General features: G+C 38.0%; 1 protein-coding gene across 2 annotated transcripts in view; it reads right to left on the bottom strand.

The window, feature by feature from the left end:
* Nucleotides 1–2644: 2644 nt before the first annotated feature.
* LOC121380059 (DNA-directed RNA polymerase III subunit RPC8-like) overlaps nucleotides 2645–14874 on the bottom strand; it is a 34181-nt gene continuing 21951 nt past the window's right edge. For both annotated transcript variants that reach the window (XM_041508798.1, XM_041508797.1), the window contains exons 7-8: nucleotides 5846–5969; nucleotides 2645–3020 (exon numbers count right to left, since the gene is read on the bottom strand). In XM_041508798.1, coding sequence (XP_041364732.1) covers nucleotides 2970–3020; nucleotides 5846–5969 — 175 coding nt within the window. In that variant the 3' untranslated portion in view covers nucleotides 2645–2969. The remainder of the gene's footprint in view (nucleotides 3021–5845; nucleotides 5970–14874) is intronic.

Here is a 14874-nt window from a genome sequence, read left to right as displayed (position 1 = left end):
ATTGAGCCTTGCGGAGCACTCAGGGTTTGGAGTCGGTATCTGGATTAAAAATCCCATGCCTCGACTGGGATCCGAACCCAGTACCTACCAGCCTGTAGACCGATGTCCTAACCACGACGCCACCGAGGTTCCTGAATATGAATATAACGAGCCATAAATGTACTAAAAAATTGCGATGCCTTATAACAGCAACAAGAAGAAAAAAACAAAAAAGAAGAAATGGCCATCGACCAATTAGATTCGAGCACTAATTTCATAGGCAATTAATAATGTGTACATATAGGCCTATATTCTTAGGTATGCCGAATTCATCCATGCTTAATACAATTACATAGGATCACGTGTATAGCAGCAATGTTCGATTTACACACAGCGGCCATTTTGTATTTTAAATACTAAGTCAACTGCCAAAGGGCCATGGAACTTGGTGAACGTGATTAGTCGGCTGGGCCAATCGTATTCCTTCAAAATGGTTCGCGAATGGCGGCATTCTTGGATTTTAGGTTAATGGCGTCTTTAAACAAGCTTATGTGGTAAACCAATCTGGCAATCTTATCAAACGCTGCACATCCCCCCTCCCAATATAAAATCCTGGTTACGCCAATGATCTGGATCCGCCAATGAACGAATTGGAACTTATTATACATTAATTTCATTTCAACTTATTATCGTGTTTATATCCAACTGAGGTTCAAGCACGCTGTCTTGGACACACCTTAGCTATGTGGGCTGTCTGTCCAGGACAGTGGGTTAGTTGTTTAGTGGTTAGTGAGAGAGATGAGGGTGTAGTGGCCTTACACCTACCCATTGAGCCTTTAAGAACTCGCTCTGGGTTGGAGCCGGTGCCGGGCTGCGAACTCTGTACCTACCAGCCTGTAGTCCGATGGCTTAACCACGACCCCACCGTGGCCGGTCTTATTATACAACCTGTCATTACCGTGGGCGATCGTTTATGAATCTATAATTGCAAATGAACTTGCCATCTCCGAGGAAAAGAAACAATGGGGGAAAAAGCTGCTTAGGTTACGTATAAGGCTGCATTAAAAATAAAGACATCACAAATAATAAGCCTGGATATGTCAAAACAGTTCCATCATCAAAGAGATGAATCGGGAAAGATTCCGATTTTATCCCGAAGTAGAATAATATCGGAAACCAGCGTAGCTGATTAGGCATATTATACCATTGTTGTGAATCTCGCCTATTTATTATAGCATCATGCAGGTTACATAATCACTCGACGTCAACATGGACAGTGATAGGGCATAAAATCGACCATCACCGGCAACACAGAAAAAATCTGATGATTATAATCCACACGGTAGGCGTACGGCTTACTATGGGATTGTGGATTATTGTGCGGGGGGGGGGGGGGGGGGGGGTATCAATGGCGTAGCTAGGGTAGACCATGCCCTCCCCAACCTCATCATACCTCTCACCCACCAGTCTCATTTTACGTTTGCCTGCTGCCCCATAAAACATTTATAAGCGGGAATTAACAGTCTTAGACAGTGCAGTGGCAGATGCAGAAAATCCATTTAGGGGGGCCACAATGACATGAGGCGAAATGCCAAGGAAACTCTTTGGGGGAGGTTTGGAGTGGGTAAAAATTAATATAATAAAATTATAACTGTTGGTAATTAAAACAAATTTGGGGGGAGGGGGCCCTAGATTCGCCTCTGCAGTGTGAGTGCCAACTCCCAATAGAAGATCATGCCTACATCAATGATTGGAAACTGGCCTCGGTGGTAGAGTGGTTAAGCCAAAGGACTTCAGGCTGGTTGGTACTGGGTTCCCATCCCGTTACCGGCTCGCACTCAGAGTAAGTTTAACAACTCAGTGGGTAGCTGTAATGTCACTGCACTGACTTTTCTCCAACAACTGACCACTAACCCACTGTCCTGGACAGACAGCCCAGGTAGCGGAGGTGTGTGTGTGTGTGTGTGTGTGTGTGTGTGTGTGTCCAGGACAGTGTGCTTGAACCTTAATTCGATATAAGTACAAAAATAGAGTATAAACAAAGAAAAATGGTAGGAATGTGATACAGATCTTAAAAAGAAAACATGGGTGTCGGAAGATGTCAAGGGAAGGAGGATTTGCATCTATATAGCAAGTTACTTTAAACAGGGTGGTGGTGGTGGTGGTGGTGGTGGTGGTGGTGGTGGCTCAATGCATTTTCTCCAATTGGGGAAGCCAATACTCCATGCCCCCTCCCCACCTCTGATACCTATGATCTACTTCCACATAAGCACATATTTCTGAGAATAGGTATTACCATAATTTTTGTCTAGTAATATGGCTGCTCTATATCATGATACGTATTATAATTATACATTAATGAAACAGTAGTTCTAGGAATGCTTCCAAACAACAAAACACACAGAAACAACAACAAAAAACAACAAGATACAAGCTGCACTTTAAACTTTGAAACAGAAGAAGGAAGGAAGGAAATGTTTTATTTAATGACGCACTCAACACATTTTATTTATAGTTATATGGCATCGGACATATCGTTAAGGACGACACCGATATTGAGGGAGGAAACCAGCTTTCGCCACTTCATGGACTACTCTTTTCAATTAGCAGCAAGGAATCTTTTATATGCACCATCCCATTGACAGGATAGCACATACCACAGCCTTTGATGTACCAGTCGTGATGCACTAGCTGGAGCGAGAAATAGCGCAATGGGCCCACTGATGAGGATCGATCCCAAACTGAACGTGCATCAAGCAAGCGCTGTACCACTGGGCTACGCCTCGCCCCTTCATGTGGAAGTAAGTCGACATCACAGGTTACCAGTTACCACATGTCAAGTAGTTTGAGAATTGTACTTCAATGTCCAAATTATCTTAATATCTTGATAATCCAAGATTTCCATCACCCATTTCAACCTCCATTACTGGTGAAGTCTTCTACTAATTTTGTGAGTGTCGGAATAAAATATCATTGATTCAGTTTTTATATCATGTATTCCACCATGACAAAAGTCCAAGACCAGGTTCACTGACAGATCCCTGAAAATAACAAATGAAACATAGCGTTAACATCAAACAATGTTTATTTCAATAAGACAAAACATTTCCATAATTTACTATTTATGTATAAAGTGGAATTTACTGTAGTCCTTACCACAGGAGAAAACCTTTTGTCATACCATGGAATTTACTACAAGTTATTTATTTGTGAACCGATTGTTTTCTAAATTGCACATAAAAAGTTTTAAAAATTATTATTTCCAAAACAATTTTACATTTCTTCTTACGTGTTAGTCAAACCAAACTAAAATTATTGATAAAAATATTTTTGTAGGATGATGGGATGGACTATCGATATCAGTGTGTGATTTTGAGGAGAATCCGGGAGCCTGAGGCTCGCAAAAATCATATAGGACTCTCTAGCTTGGCTAGCATATGAACCCGCATGGCTTGTAAAAATTATTTGTACAAATTACTTTGATTCTTCGAAATGACACAGTCAACATATATCTCAAAATCCCCGGAAACCACAGTCTTGAATAGCGATCTTTTCCATGGTTTCATGCAAAACATTTAGCATATCTTCTGTTCTACTGGAGATGCATAGCAGGGCTGGCTGGGTTGGTGGCGGGCTCTAAAGATTTGCAAGCAGGGAGTTGTGATGACACTTGCATTTTTTAAATCAAAATCACACACTGATACAACACCCATGAATATGAAGACAGGGATTAGCATTTGAATGACATACTGGTACTAACATTTTTGAAAGGATCCCTCTCATGTATAAAGTCAATCCATAAGAGAATTGTATCCTTCAGTAACTGGTACAAGCTTTTTAACTGACCTTTAACCAGACTAACACAGTTTTAAAGGGAATTACAAAAACCTACAAAATCATCTTGTTTTCAACAAAATGTGACATTTATTTTGCGAATGACTGCCAGACCACATCATTAAGCTTTACTGCCAAATCACATGTAATATTCTGAGAAAATTACAAACTGTAAACATTTAACCTATGGTAATTTAATTCTTATTTCAGTGTCAGATGGTCAACTGAAGCTGAAAAGGTCATTCACATTACTTGTGTGCCAGCCAACTATCACGATACTGTTTGATGTGTATCCAGGCTTTGATTGCAATACCTGTAAAGCAGCCAAGTTATTAAAGGTGCATGTTCATCTTGTGAGATTGTATAGTACATCAGCTTTAGAATATTAATTTGTTCGAGATCTTGTGTGTTCTGGTCGTTTTGATGATTATCAGTCCAAGATCGTGTTTTTCATGTGACATATCAGTGTTAAACCACCATTTGAATCATACTTCGGTTTTAGCAAATACCATTTACAAATATCTATGGAAAAATCACGAAAAAAAGTCACCAATAGGAATTCATTCACAATGCTATTTTAATTAATTAACACAAACTTAGCACATTTAAAATCTTTACTTTCTGCTTTCAGGGCTACATGTAATTATACTGCTATAATATATGAATGACTTTCTTGTCCTTGAATTCACTTCACAATTTTGAGTAGACAGCAGCTGGATTAGACAGGTTCTAGCCCATGATAAATTAACTACCCCTGCACAGTACTGGGAAAATGTGTTGGTGTACACAACAATCCAGATTACACAGACGACCATTTCCAGTGTATTTAGACTGTTCATTTTAATTTACTTATTAGTAGCAGGCGCGGATCCAGGATTTGTTTAATAGAGGGGGCCCAATACCCATTGTAATTTCTGAAAATAGAATTTAAAGGTCCTTAACAGGTGGACAGGATAACTTTGCATTTTTGTGTATTTTGTAATCAGGGCCGTAGCTAGCATGGGGGCAATTGCCGAGTTTTAGACTATTAACTACTCTGTTGCCCCCCCCCCCCCCCCCAAACAAAAAATCCTAGCTACAGCCCTGGTAATATATATTGTTTGACCAAAAATAAGGGGGTGGGGGGAGGGGGTCCTAGGCCCCTGCCTGAATCTGTGTCTGAGTAGATTCTACATTTAAAGGCACAATTGCAAGATACTAAACTTTGTTATTGTACAGCCTGACATGTTTTCATTGATCAACACGCAGAGGTAATTTAATATCAATATCCCTGGAGAGTTTACATGTCTAACCTTAGCTAATAATGAACAAAAAGTATTTTTTATGATTTACGACTATATACATGTAGCCATACTTCAGTTAAATAGCTAAATATCAATAACAACTATGTAATTGGTTCAATACAAGGATTTTACAGGAGAGATGAAATGTATAGATTTTCAGGTAATATACACCTCACCCACCCACACACAAAATTAAGCAACTTGTTACACCCCACCCACCCACCCACACACAAAATAAAGCAATTTGTTCTTTTTTTATAAATCATCATTCCAACTGTATGTTGATTTATTTTAACAATATCAGTAATAAATCATAGTCAAATGACTATGTCAAAACACTCCATAAAGTCAGTACCATAAACTGAACAAAAAACAGACAAAAACAAAACAAAACCCCCCACAAAAAACGAACATCTATCTCATTACAATTATTGTCATTAAAAATACATCATGTCAATCATATTACTGAACTTTTTTTTTGAGGGAGTGTATTTTTGGTAGAGGCATTTTGTAGTTCAACTGTCACTGTGACTCTGCCTTTATGAGTTACAGGAGGGATTGAAAGCTACTTCATTGTAACAAGTGATAACACTATCAGTGCTACATTCCTACATGCTCATGATCTGTAGGAACAGACTGTTCACATTACAACTGCTATGTTACTGTCATGGAACATAATATATTGACTTGTGTCAGTGCTGGAGAACATTCCTGGCTCGTGGAATCACAGCATCAGCTTGTTAACTCACTGTTAATGAGAACGGGGACTTGCGCGACTCTGGGTCAAGGACGGCAATTTCAGGAGTCTCTGGCATGCCACCGTCTGGTCCACATGGCGTGGTATCCGTAAACATTTCGTCAACAATGCGGAATCTGAGAAAAAAATTATCATGGTGAAATATGATATTTTAAGATTATTAACGTCTAGTAATTGTACTTTCTAAAAAATGACACTCATATTTTACAATATTAAGACTATTAAGATATAAATATTAAGATTTTTAAAACAAATTTGCAGAAATTATTCTGATAGCATAACTGCTCTGAGATGCAGAAAACCTCCCAGTTATTTCATGTATGGTACTTATCTTTATTTGGCACCCAATAGCTAATATATTTCAGGTGCCTGTGCAGAAAGTTGGGGGTCTAGACTGTGGCAAGCATGTTTTCTAGGGGGTTGGGTAAGAATGCTCCTCTGTAAAATATATCTAAACAAAATTAAATCTCCTTGGATCAGGAGGGTTTAACCCACAAAACCCTTCTCTGCACACTCGCCTGTATTTTTATGCTTGGGCATCATTAAACCTTCATTCATCCCTGCAGACAAAAGTAAATATTTTCTAAGCTATCTTAAGGACTACAAAATCATAAAACCATTGCATGCTATGACATCACTGTGGCATGTGCTTTATAGCACTTAAGATAGCTTTGTAAATCTCTGGGCCTAGCCAGCGCTGTACTTTAAAATATCCAAGTAGTACAAGCGGAACATAGCCAAGTGGTAAAGCGCTCACTTGATGTGCGGTCGATCTGGGATTGATCACCGTCGGTGGACCCATTAGGCTATTTCTCACTCCAGCCAGTGCACCACGACTGGTATATCAAAGGCCATGGTATGTGTTATCCTGTCTGTGGGATGATGCACATAAAAGATCCCTTGCTGCTAATCGAAAAGAGTAGCCCATGAAGTGGCGACAGCGAGTTTCCTCTCTCTATATCTGTGTGGTCCTTAACCATATGTCCAATGCCATATAACCGTAAATAAAATGTGTTGAGTGCGTCCTTAAATAAAACATTTCCTTCCTTCCAAGTAGTATATTCGTATAACATACTTCATGTCATATTAACTCATTGGTCAGCTTATAAATGTTTTTCATTCCAATTAATCATTTGCTAATGAAATTCACTTCTTACATGTACATGTAGTTCATCCATAATTAAAAGGACTAACTTTACATTTCAACCCACATTTTAAGTAGTCTTTGTGGCAACTCCGTGAGTAGTATTGCTGTTATATTATAAACGAGCATTTGCCATTTAATGTTCATTGCTATTACCCCAAATCTCTCACTATAAAGTTTAGTTCTATCTGCTCTGTAACCGATTCCATTTCTTTGTGTTATCTTCAGTCCCTGAAGAACATTAAGGCATTTCCTGTGAGGCAGACTTGTACAAATACATGTTCATCTGCTCACTGACACGAACAAATGATTTAAAGCAGAATACCATTAAACATTTATAAACTCTCTCGATTTAATGCTGCGGTGATTACAGAAAAGTGACTTGCACTGAACAAAACAAATCTCCAGGGTTTCATCATCTACGTTTCTAGACTCGGATAATCGGCATGAATACCCACCAGGGGCAGGACGTAGCCCAGTGGTACAGCGCTCGCTTGATGAGCGGTCGGTTTGGGATCAATCTCTGTCGGTGGGCCCCTTGGGCTATTTCTCATTCTAGCCAGTGCACCACAACTGGTACATCAAAGGCTGTGGTATGTACTATCCTGTCTGTGGGATGGTGCATATAAAAGATCCATTGCTACTAATGGAAAAATGTAGCAGATTTCATCTCTAAGACTATATGTCTACATTACCAAATTTTGACATCCAATAGCCTATGTCGTTTTCTATTCCTCAAATAGCCATAGTTTAAAATGTGTTAAGGTGTCACATATTTCTTTCTTAACCTTTTAATTACAGAATTAGAATAAGTTTGTTTTGTTTAACAACACCACTAGAGCACATTGATTAATTAATCATCGGCTATTGGATATCAAACTTTTGGTACATGTAATTCTGACTCGTAGTCAACAGAGGAAACCCGCTACATTTTTATTAATGCCACAGACAGGAAAGCACATACTACAGCCTCTTGCACGGAACAAGAAAAAACCAGTCAGCCGAATGGATCCACTGAGGTGGTTCGATACTGTGAGGCAAGCACCTCATGCTAGCACTGACTGACCTAAATCCCGGCCCCCTCATTTAATTACAGGTGAAATTGGATGAAGTATTAAGACACACAGATTATATTGTTAATGCTCTCTTATGAGAACAAATATAGAATTCCATTTTTATGTGCTTGATGTTGACATTCCATGCACTAAATGACTCATGGGAGTGCACAAAGTTAATTAAGACTAAGGGAAAGGAAATATTTTATTTAACGACGCACTCAACACATTTTATTTATGGTTATATGGTGTCAGACATATGGTTAAAGACCACACAGATATTGAGAGAGGAAACCCACTGTCACCACTTCATGGGCTACTCTATTCGATTAGCAGCAAGGGATCTCTTTTATATGCACCATCCCACAGACAGGGTAGTACATACCACAGCCTTTGATATACCAGTTGTGGTGCCCTGGCTGGAACAAGAAATAGCCCAATGGGCCCACTGACGGGAATCGATCTCAGACCGACCGCGCATCGCAAGACTAAGAGATATGACATCATTTATTAGTAATTTAAGTCACAATGTGAAGAACATTGAGGATAATAAATGAGTTACCAGTTATTATCAAATTTATGTTCCAAGTGATATAATTTTTATTTCTCACTAGCTTTAGCAAGTGACAAATTAAAATGATTTCATGAAGGACATAAATTTATTTTAAAAAATATGGTACCAAGTTTGTTATTACATCACCTATTTATTTTTCTTCTAAAAGCTATTTATTTTCAAAATCCATACATGTACTTGTATATAAAAATGATGTAAATCACAGTACATACTGTTCTGAGTATTGCTAATTTTATTCATGTTCACAGAAAAAAACCTGACCCCAAAATGTCAACAAAGTTCTATTTATTCTATTAAAAAAGTCTGTAATAAAGTGTAATAAAATTAAATTTTATTACAAAATGAATTTAACAATAAAAACATGATGTCATTGTGTATGTTTGCCAAATCATCATATTTAGTTCTAACAAAGTGATTGGTTTGTAAGTGTCAAATCGTCCAATAATATTATGCGTTATATACCTACTGTACATGTATGCATGATAATTGCTCAGTGAGAAAACCATGATTTTTATTTTCCTGGTTACAAGTGTCTCAATTTTATTACACTGGGATGACTCCTAATGCTATCTAATCAAAATGTAGCATTGAATGTAATTAAGCATAATTGTTTTATTTTCTGAAAATTTTTGGAGTGATTCAAGTTATGCCAAGTATTACGGAGCAGTGAATGTAATTAAGCATATTTTTTATTTTCTGAAAGATTTTGGAGTGACTCAAGTTATGTCAAGTATTACGGAGCAGTGAATGTAATTAAGCATATTTTTTATTTTCTGAAAGATTTTGAAGTGACTCAAGTTATGCCAAGTATTACGGACCAAAGGAAAGGAACGTTTGCCTGATGACTGTTTATTCAATTGAATGGCTTTTAGATATCAAATATTTGTCCATAAGCAGCAAGGGATCTTTTATATGCACTTTCCCACAGATGGGATAGCACATACCATGGCCTCAACAGATTGGTTGGAATAAGAGAAAAACCCAATCAGTTGAATGGATCTACCGAGGTGGTTCAATCCTGTGACACAAGCACATCAGGTGAGCACTCAACCGACTGAGCTAAAGCCCACCCTTAAGTTTAATGACAACATTAAAGCACATTGATTAAAATATCACTGGCTATTGGACAGAGTCAAACAATTGGTAATTCTGACACAGTCTTACATTTTAAGATTAGTTAATTGTGTCTGATCGACCATCGGTTATAACTGGTTTGCACCAAATGCACAACTTTTGATTACACAACCAAAAATATTTTTAAAAAGTTTGTTTTGTTTGGGCCCACCAAGGGGATCGATCCCAACCGACCGCGCATCAAGGTGAACGCTCTACCACTGGGCTACATCCCGCCCGATTACACCAGCAGTTAGAATAATGTGAACTAAGGAATCCATGATCAGAACCATGCACTTACTATCATGTTTTAAGGGATATACCGGTACTCTACATTTCACTACGTTTACCTTTAATACCTCTTCATTAATCAGGGTTTCTGTCAGAGGGTAAAACAGGTATGGCACCATACACACATTTTTTTGGCAGACCTTTTTTTAAGAACCGTGTAACAAAATTAATTACTCTTATAATTACTGTATGATTTTCTTAACCCTAACCTTATACATAACCCATTTTCTGTTGACTGTGGTTGCATTCAATTCCATAGCGCCATACCCACACATTTCTTTCTGGCAGAAACACTGTTAATTGTTGTTGTTTTTTATGAGAGAGGAAACCCTCTGTCACCACTTCATGGGCTACTCTTTTCGATTAGCAGCAAGGAATCTTTTATATGCACGATCCGACAGACAGGATAGTACATACCATGGCCTTTGTTACACCAGTTGTGGAGCACTGGCTGGAACAAGAAACAGCCCAATGGGGGCCACCAACATCCAGAGAAAATCTACCATCACCACTTCATGGGCCTTTCTTTTTGATTACCAGTAAGGGATCTTTTATAATGCACTATCCCACAGACAGGATAGTACATACCAATGGTCTATGTTACACCATTATGGAGCAGTTACCTCTCTCAATATCTGTGTGGTCCTTAACCATATGTTCGACGTCATATAACCGTAAATAAAATGTGTTGAGTGTATCATTAAATAAAACATTTCCTCCCTTCCTTCTCTGGACCTAGCCTAGTGGTAAAGCACTTGTCAGGTGGATCCATCCCTGTCGGTGGGCTTATTGGGCTATTTCTCGTTCCAGCCAATTTGCATCACAACTGGTAAATGAAAGGCTGTGGAATATTGTGCTATTATATGTATGTGCGATGATTATTAAATCAATGTGTTCTAGTGGTGTAGTTAAACAAAACTTTAATTCTCATCTGTGTGGTCCATAACCATATTTTCAAAACCATATAACCATAAAAAACTAAAATAAAATGTGTTGAGTGTTTTATTTAACTAAAACATATTTTTTTTCATTTCCAGCAAAGCGTGGATGAAACCCCAGCCAGTACATGTACATGTAGGATGCAAAGATCAAAAGACGAATCTGCCGGAGTGATCTGATTGATAGCATGTCTCCCACTCATTATTCACGTTACAGCACTTCTCATTGTTAAATAAAACATTTCTTTCTTTCTTTCTTTGCTCACTGTTAATGAACACCCACTCAGTCAAGAGTTCACAAAAGGAAAGGAATGTATGTTTAACATCACCTCAGCTCGTTTTAAACCTCAGCTATATGGAGTTTAACATATCAGGGCTTCCAGATTATGCTAGCCCCACTCCCATGGCTAGTGATATTCAATGTTGGGCTAGTAAATAACTACTACATGTATTACCATGCCCGACGGCTAGTGAAAACAAAATTGTCAAATGTTGCAGTTATGTCTATTTTGTAAATATGAATATCCTGACCTCTCACCCAAACCCCCAATGTTGGTGTTTTTAAGCTTTATCTCCCTCTTTAGGTGACATCTGATCATTACTATTATTCAGTATTAACTTAAAGTAAAGTAGGGCTAGTGAATTTTTAATCGTGGATAGCAATTAAAAAAAAAAAAAAAAAGTCAATAATCCCATGGCTAGTGATGTAAAATATTTTCTAGAAGCCCTGCATATGGTTATTTCAACATTCAGTTGATAAAGGGAACAAGAATTCTGCTGAACTAAACGTCTCGGCTATCATAAAGTTTTAAAAAAATGGTGCATTATGATAAACATCCATAGATACACATATACACCAAGTTTTACTGACCTAGGATTTACAGTTTGTGAGAAACGGGTCTAAACGTGAAACCTTTAATGTCGACTTCAGTGCAAAAGTTGATGTCGGGAAAAGTAATACCTATAACTCACCAATCACTGGCGTAGGAAACGGGGGGGGGGGGGGGGGGGGGGGGGGGGGGGGGGGCAGATATTTTGCTTTATATTTGCTTAAATCAAAACAGCCATAGATACAAGTTTTACTGATCTTTGAGTGAATTTTGTTGTTGTTGAGAAATGGACCTAACTGCAAAAAATACCAGACTAGTGTATCTTTCTTTTTGTTCCGACGCCATATAACTGTAAAATAAAATGTGTTGAGTGCATTGTTAAATAAACCATTTCCTTCCTTCCTTTCCTTTTGACTTTATCAAATGACACAAAAAGATGTGTTAACGTATTCCCATAAAATAACTATTTTCTAATGTATATAAAAAGAATGAATTAACAAATGGTTTGACATGTACCACGGAAAGAACACAAATACTGGCTGCTGGGATTCATACAAAGGTAAGACTTAGTGAATTAGTAAAAATAAACCCAGTATATAATCCAATCCTTCAAATTTGAAAACATCAGCCAAGTGATTTGTGTTCTGTAGGAAAAACCTTGAGTAAAATTTGTACATGCTGACAAAAGATGTTGTGAGTAGCACACATTGAACAATCACCAAATCGGTGCCCATATCCAGGGCTTCTAGATTATGGTAGCCCCACTCCCATGGCTAGTGATATTCAATGTTGGACTAGTAAATAACTACTATTGCCATGCCCGGCAGCAAGTGAAATTTTTTGTTTTTGGTCAGATGTTGCAGTTAAGTCTGTTTTGTAAATATGAAAATACTGCTTCCATCCCACCCACAATGTTAGTGTTTTTAAGCTCTTTAGGTGACATATTATCTGATTATTACTACTATTTAGTAAAATTGTATTAAAGTAAAGTAGGGCTAGTGAATTTTTAATCGTGGCTAGTACATTTTTTAAATTGCAGATCCCATGGCTGGTGGATTTTTTTACAATTCTAGAAGCCTTGCCATATCCCTAGGGTTCAGGCATGCCTACCCTGGATTCAGTCTCTGCCCCCTTCGCCAGTGGCTGACTCCGGGGCAGAAGGATCACCAAATCAATAATGAAAGAAAGAAAGAAGTGTTTTATTTAACGACGCACTCAACACATTTTATTTACGGTTATATGGCGTCAGACATATGGTTAAGGACCACACAGATTTTTTTTAGAGGAAACCCGCTGTCGCCACATAGGCTACTCTTTTACGACAGGCAGCAAGGGATCTTTTATTTGCGCTTCCCACAGGCAGGATAGCACAAACCATGGCCTTTGTTGAACCAGTTATGGATCACTGGTCGGTGCAAGTGGTTTACACCTACCCATTGAGCCTTGCGGAGCACTCACTCAGGGTTTGGAGTCGGTATCTGGATTAAAAATCCCATGCCTCGACTGGGATCCGAACCCAGTACCTACCAGCCTGTAGACCGATGGCCTGCCACGACGCCACCGAGGCCGGTCCAAATCAATAATGATACTGGTATTCAAACACCAAGGTCAACCCTTGCAATTAAGAAAATGTCCACGGCAAAAATATATGTCTTTAAAATGCTTTCTAATATAGTGCACAGTAAAAAAAAAAGTCCCATGGATAATGAAGAACTCCGCGGTATTGCTGATTGCTGTGGGCAATTGCAGGGGTTGGGGGTTAAAGCAGCTTGTTTTTAAAAAACCCCATATTTTTAGGTGGATGATAAAAAATGCTTCACAGATCAAATTAAGGTGCGCTTGCATGTGGAAGAGTGATTGTGCACCTCAGATGTGACGGACTGATAATCAATATAAATATTCTCCAAGCGAACAGCTGACATACACAGTAAAGAGCTGTAAATAATTAAAATACCACAGATAGCTAAATAATTAAAAATTTATCGGACAAACCAATTTCTTCTCTCTTTTTTTTATTTATATAAAAACAATACTGGATTGAATCAAACTAATTGTTAAAAAAAAATGTTAAAATAAGTTTGCTGTTGAATTAAAGTATCACTTAAAATTATGGTAGTCTAATGGAAGGGATATGTTTAATTTAGTTTATACTACAACCACCATTTCTACTGACAGAATATGATGACGGATAAAGCAATCATATCCTGCTACTACCAGGATATGACTTTTGACGTCATTCATGTGACGTCACACGCATAGCTACATTACAAAATTGCTCATTTGACCTCTAGGTCATCGTACAATGTGGCTGAAATAACAGAAATAATAGCTTTTCCACTTAATTTTAATGGTCTGCAACACACACATTGTAAATATTCGATTTCATAGCGCCATACCTAAACATTTCTTTATAGGGGAGCCCCTATTAATTACGGTCGCGTTCAACACACACATTGTAAATATTCTATTTCATAGCGCCATACCTAAACATTTCTTTCTGGCAGAAACACTGGGTATGGGATTTAGCTCGGTTGGTTGAGGTGTTTGGACTCTTAGGATCAAATCTCCTCAGCGGAACCATTGTTCTTTCTTTCCTGTCCTAACTAGTGTCCCATGACGGGTATATCAAAGGATGTAGTATCAGCTGTCCTGTCTGTGGAAAAGTCAGTGTTCGAAATAAGCACTTGTCCGTTTGTCCTGACAAATGAAAAATCTGCTCAGACAAACAAAGCATACCTCAATGGTTGTCCAGTGGACAAGTAAAAATGTTCAGTGCAGATTAATTTTGAGTAACTAAAAATATCGTCCTTGTATTTGATTAATAAAACCACATACTTGGACAAGTGAAAGTATTGGCAGACATGCAATTTCTAAATGTACCTGTCCAGTGGACTAGTGAAACTTTCTGCTTATTTATATGGGCAAGTTGTCTTATTGAGTGTTATTGTTTATGGACCAAAAATAAATCACAATAAAGTATAAAGTTTTAATGTTACTATTAGCAAGAAAGATTCAAATTTAATTATACGTCTTGTCTGTTATTTCTTTTACGTTCATCCGACTATGAACAAAAAGA

The sequence above is a fragment of the Gigantopelta aegis genome, chromosome 8, assembly GCF_016097555.1.
Source record: "Gigantopelta aegis isolate Gae_Host chromosome 8, Gae_host_genome, whole genome shotgun sequence".
Lineage (NCBI taxonomy): Eukaryota > Metazoa > Mollusca > Gastropoda > Neomphalida > Peltospiridae > Gigantopelta > Gigantopelta aegis.
Note: the sequence above shows the minus strand (reverse complement) of the source record. Positions and strands in the feature narration are given on the sequence as shown.